At 40.8% G+C, this 5,821-nt stretch overlaps 1 protein-coding gene across 1 annotated transcript; it reads left to right on the top strand.

The window, feature by feature from the left end:
- Positions 1-2,699: 2,699 nt before the first annotated feature.
- On the top strand, positions 2,700-4,764 carry LOC146960625 (tumor necrosis factor receptor superfamily member 14-like; the record flags this gene model as incomplete). The annotated part of the gene is made up of 3 exons (XM_085772216.1): positions 2,700-2,788; positions 3,528-3,653; positions 4,609-4,764. Coding segments are annotated over exons 1-3 (370 nt in total), but the record flags the coding sequence as incomplete, so codon positions are not given.
- Positions 4,765-5,821: the final 1,057 nt, after the last annotated feature.

The raw sequence follows: 5,821 nt of genomic DNA, 5'->3' as shown, positions 1-5,821 counted from the left end.
GGTCTCATCTCTCTCCTTCTAATATCTGTTCGGGTCTGTCCCAGAACCACCACACAGAGGCAGGAACAGGCCTACCCTCATTGTTGACCAAACAACAGCAGCATTGTCCTCACAGGAAAATCCCTCGAATCCCTCTCACTGTCTTTATTATTGTCAAAACGCCTTCTCAAAAATCACCCAGTGAAGCTCATGTTTCCGAGGCCATGTGAAGCGTCTTTTCTCTGTAAAAGGAAAGTGCTTAGTCGACTCGGTCACGTAAGTCATATTACTTTCTATGTACTTTGGATCAAGCTCAGTGTAATACAGGTGAAAACTCCTGCTACTTCTTCATGTGTCAGTTCATGAAAACTCACAAACTCAAAATGTTTTTTTCATGGGTTGAATCGGGTTTTTATGAGGACTCTTGTTCAATCTGTCCTTCACTTCTCTGGTCATGTCTCATTTGATAACAGTCAGTCTGATCCCCTACAGATTACTGATTACATGTCCTACAATGTAATCTGTAGTGTATTCCCTTGGATTATTCAAGTAATGTATTTCTGTATACTTTGGCTGGATGATTAAATGGTGGTTAACTTGACACTTCATGTAGTAACATGATTCCCCAATTTAAATGTCATATTTAAAGCAATTATATTTCATTACCTCCTTTATAAGCAGGCCCTGTCTTAAAAAACCATGAGAACAAGCAGAAGGATAAAATTGACTCGATAAAAGCATTGTTAAATAAATTCATCAGTGTTGTTAATGTGGAAGGAGGACAGTTTTCTCAGGCAGAACAGGTGCTGGTTTCCCCTTTTGTACACAGCTTCATAGTTTGCCTCAATGGTTAGTTTGCCTTCAATAACTGTTCCAAGGTATTTATAAGTTTGAACACATCACATTCAACCATTTGACCCTTATAGAAGTGACCTGTGCCTGAGGATTTATCTATTCTTCTCTAATCTGGGGAAAACACAAAGGATGCTTTATCTTAGACTGGTTCAAACCAATTCCTGTTTAAAGATCCAGATCACTGTGTCCCACAGGAACCAGGTGATCTACTGGTCACTGCTGATTTTACATGAATACTTTCTGCTTCCAGATGTTCTCCAAACTCACCTCATCCCAGATCTCAGTGACGTCATTCTACAGAGCAAGAAAACAACAAAGCTGCCACTGAAGATGACATCTTGTAGAAATCATTTGACAGCTGCTACTTTGCTGGTAAAGTAGTTTATTGCAGATTATTTCAGGAAGTTTCTCTTTCTCTGCATGATCTCTGATTGTGGAAACCTTTTACTTTTCTGGCTCTTGTCTATTGTCAAAGAGGCTTTGGTCACTAATAGTCGTCTTCGCCCGCATCTAATATTACATATAGTGGGGATTTGTAATTGAAGCAGAATTTATGCATTGCTGTTAAATTTTTCACCAACAATATAGTATAATACTGAACACATCAGCAAGACAACAGATTGTCACGCTGTAGGAAAACACACTCTGTTATAAAACACGTCCGTGCATGTTTTCATAGTGTGAGCAGATATTGTCATATATAATATTGAAGATGTACAGTTAACCTCTGAAGGCCCCTCAGCCAGTAGCAACAAATGGTTCATCATCCTCCTGTGGTATAGGCCTAATGATTTTAGATGCAGGCTGATGAAAACCATCACACACAGTCTGTGGAATATTAATTTACTCACAATCATGTGGGAAACTGCAGGTCGTAGAGTGTAATCACAAAAACAGCAGAAACTCTTGCAGGGTTCAAAATTATAACATCATTCAGTTGATAGAGTCGATAAAAGAACCCACAGCCTCATAAGTAGCCTACTGTCAAAAAAGATAAATGGTGAACGTACCCTTTATATAGGCACTAGCTCTGATGAGCTACCATGATGTAGCTACAGTAAGTCGCAGCCATGTGGATTATATCTGAATTAGACGATTTACCTATAATCAAATTAAAATACATAAATGTTGTTGGTATAGAATATGTATATTGATATGCTTCTATAGTTTATTTTGACACAAATTAAGGCATCACATTATGTCACTTAACTTATTAACAAGCTCTGCAATCTCATTCCAACAAGTACTGCTGTTTCACTGCAGCTGCTGTATTAAAAAAAAGTGAAAGTGTGAAATAAGTGGCTTTGTTCCTTACTCCGCTTTCTGTCATCATGTATCCTGTCATCTGCGCTCCACTGATGATGGGTTTTGTGCTCACCGTGAACGTGTTTCCCTCAGACTTTCAGAGTTGATTGAACTAATTCTGATCATCTGTTCTGAAACCGAACACTCAGCACAGGCTCAGTCAACTTGGAGATCTAGATTAGCTTCAGAGTTTGTTGAGCCTGCTTTGTGAAACAGGGCCCTGGAGAACATGCAAACCCAGAGAGGCTCCAGGCCTGGGGGTCTAGGCAACAGTGTGAGGTGAGGTGACAGTGCTCATGACTGTACCACTGTGCAGTCTTAATCATATGCAATTAGAAAAAAAAAAAAAAGAATCAATGAGCCTAATGTAGAGTGTAAATTGTTTGTGTGTTTCATTGTCACTAACAGACAATAATGAAACAGATTCAGTAGAACCATGTGTCCTCTCTTCTCTCTCTCCTCCATCAGTGTCTCTTCCCCTTCGACCTGCTGGACCATGTCAACATCTCAACCAGGCTTCACTGACGCTAAAACACGTTGTCTCATTCTTCACAGATACTTATGACAACAGTCTTCAGAGGATTAACACTGACTTGTCATCCAGCAGAGTATCTGAAAGGAAGTGAATGTTGTCCTATGTGTCCACCTGGTAAGATCCAACTGAATGATAAAGGGGCATAAAGAAGAAATTAACCTCTGACTGAATTAATTAATATAATTAATGGCATCAATGCTTCATTTCATCAAGAGAGGAGGAAAGTTCTGAAACCACAAGACAGAGCAACAAGTTCCTGTTCCTAGAAGATGTGTATGACCAAACTGCAGAACAATAATGCATGTAAAACAAACCTCTAAATATTTTGTATATCTCTTAATTGCAGACCGACTGCTTCCCATTTTAATATATACTATATTTGTTTCAGCAATATAAATCATAGAATCATCAGAAATATGTGCCTTTTTAGCACTAAAGGAAAATCATTAACAAATATTGTGTACAAGAGAGGACCAGGACAACTCCCTTGAGATACACTTTGTTTCACAGATTTCATCTCTGTTGCTTTCTATGACTATGATAACTGGGATGTCATGCAAGGCAAAAAAAAAAATCCATAACATTTTAATTTATTCAACAATATGTCATGATCTATAATGTCAAAAGCAGCTGAAAAATCAAGCATAACTACCCTATAATTTTCCTTAGTTCCCTTTGAATCCTAGCAGTTGCTGTTGAGTGCTTTTCTCAAACAGCAGAAAGAACTGACAGTGCAGCTGCTGTAAGTGCTCACTGAGGGGGAAAAAAACTAGTGGAAGTCACTTTTGATAATATTTCCCTCATTATGACGACGTATCACATGAAACTGAATTGTTGGTTTTCTATTCAACAGGAAATAGAGTGAAAACAGACTGCACCGAGTTCAGGAGTACTTCCTGTCTGCCCTGCATTCAGGGCTCATTTATGAATCAACCAACTGGACTTAAACATTGTTTTCCCTGCACAGAGTGCTCTTCAGGTAAATATCTGTTCTTACTTTTTCATTTGGAGTAGACACTTGTGTTTTGTTTTTTTGCCTTTATTTGATAGCACACAGTAGAGATGGACAGGAAAGGGGGAGGCAGAGAGAGGGGGAATGACATGCAGGAAAGGGCATGCCCGACGCGGGAGTCGAACCAGGGCCTGTAGCCTCTACATGGGGCGGCCACTTTACCCACTGCACCACACACCACGCCGACACTTGTGTTTAAGCAAGGTTTAATATCAATAAGTAGGAATAATACTGGTTGTCCCATGTGGTGAAGAACATAAAGTAGATGAATCCCCCACTCCTTGTTTCACAAGACATGGACAAAATTGTCAGTACCCTAAAAAAGGAAAAACCCACAATTGTGACTGAAACACCTTGAAACTGACAAAAGTAATAATAAATAAATAAAAATCTGTGAAAATTAACAATTGAAAATCAGGCATTGCTTTTGAATTACAGCTCAAAAGAATTATAAAAAAACAAAACAAATGAAATTGGGCAAAAATATTGGTACCCTTAACTTAATCTAAACTTAATATTTTGTTGCACAACCTTTTTAGGCAATTACTGCAGTCAGGTGATTTCTGTCCTGTTGACGCCTCATGAGAAAACTGTTTCAGCTGTCTCAGGTTTGAAGGCTGCCTTCTCCAGACTGCATGTTTCATTTCCCTCCATAGATGATCAGTAGGATTTACATCAGGACCCACTGAAGGCCATTTCAGAACAGTCCAGTGTTTTGTTCTTAGCCATTCTTCTGTGTTTTTATCTGTGTGTTTGGGGTCATTACCCTGTTTGAGGACCCCTGACCTGTGACTTAGACCAGGCTTTCTGACACAGGGCAGCACCGTTCGCTCCACAATGCCTGATTGTCTTGAGATTTCATTGAACCCTGCACAAATTCATCTAGCTGGTATCTAAATATGTAACCTCTGTGTGTTGACAGGTTTTGGTCTGAGAACAAAGAGTTCATGTACAACAACATCAGACACAGTTTGTGAACCACTGGAAGGACACTACTGTATAGACACTAAAGGGAACAGTTGTCTGGCAGGAAGGAAACACACAACATGTCGTTCAGGACAATTCATCAGTGAAAAAGGTTGGTTTCTTTAACATCATGTAGCCTAGGTGTAGATCAGTGATCATCAACTGGCGGCCCGCGGGCCGAATCCGGCCCGCCGAACCTTCCAATCCGGCCCGCGACTGAGTTCTGATAGTTAAAAAGTAGCTATTATATTTCTCCGTCTCTGTTGGTGTGCGCCTGTAAGTCAATGCGTTGGGACACGGAGACATGCAGACACGCTCAAAGAAAGTGTTAGTGTGCGCCTGTAAATCAATGCGCTGGGATTAGGAAACGCCGCGGTACCCAAAGCCCCGTGCATGAAAGTTTACTGCAGGGTTTTCCCTGCCTGTCTGCAGAGGCCAGCTGCCTGGGTGAGTTTGGCCGCAGCCTTGGTTAAACCAGCCGGGTGTGCACGGGCCGTTCAGATGTAGCGTCTTTTGTGCACTCAAACCCATTCAGTGTAGATGCGCGTCATGCGTGCTCACAACCCAAAAACGATGCGGTAGCGACGCGTGTTTGATGCCACTCGGTTGTCTTTTTTGTGCACGTCCTGGCGCACAGCTGCACGGACCTGCTTCTCCCTCTGGTGTTCAATTCAATTCAATTCAAAAAACTTTATTTATCCCCAAGGGGCAATTGTCCCGGTTCCCCCTCTGCCTGTGTCTCTCCTACTGTTTCCCACTGAGCTCTGCCCGTGTGTGGAAAAACGTCGCCTCCCAGATGTAGAATGTGTATTATAGAAGAGAAACACTACTGACGACTCAGGACTACTGACTTGTATCATCAGAACCGATTGTCAGCCTCCTTTCATATTTAGGCTGAAAATCACAGGGCCAGTCAGCAGTGTAAAGCTCCAGCATGTGGGAGTATCTGAAAGTCCAGCTGTCAAGATTTTTCATTTTATATCATACCAAACACCAAAGATATGTATTAATGAAAATTATGAGCTTACAGGTAAAATAGAATATAAACAAATAAATTATTAGGCAAAAAGGTGAATTTAATTTCAATTTCGGCCTATTTGAATGTCCGGCCCCCAAGGTGTCTGTTGAGAAAGATTCTGGCCCTTCAACAAATATAGTTGATGATCCCT

The sequence above is a fragment of the Trachurus japonicus genome, unplaced genomic scaffold (genome assembly GCF_045865225.1).
Source record: "Trachurus japonicus isolate A0001 unplaced genomic scaffold, Traja_1.0 AP030164.1".
Taxonomy (NCBI): domain Eukaryota; kingdom Metazoa; phylum Chordata; class Actinopteri; order Carangiformes; family Carangidae; genus Trachurus; species Trachurus japonicus.
Note: the sequence above shows the minus strand (reverse complement) of the source record. Positions and strands in the feature narration are given on the sequence as shown.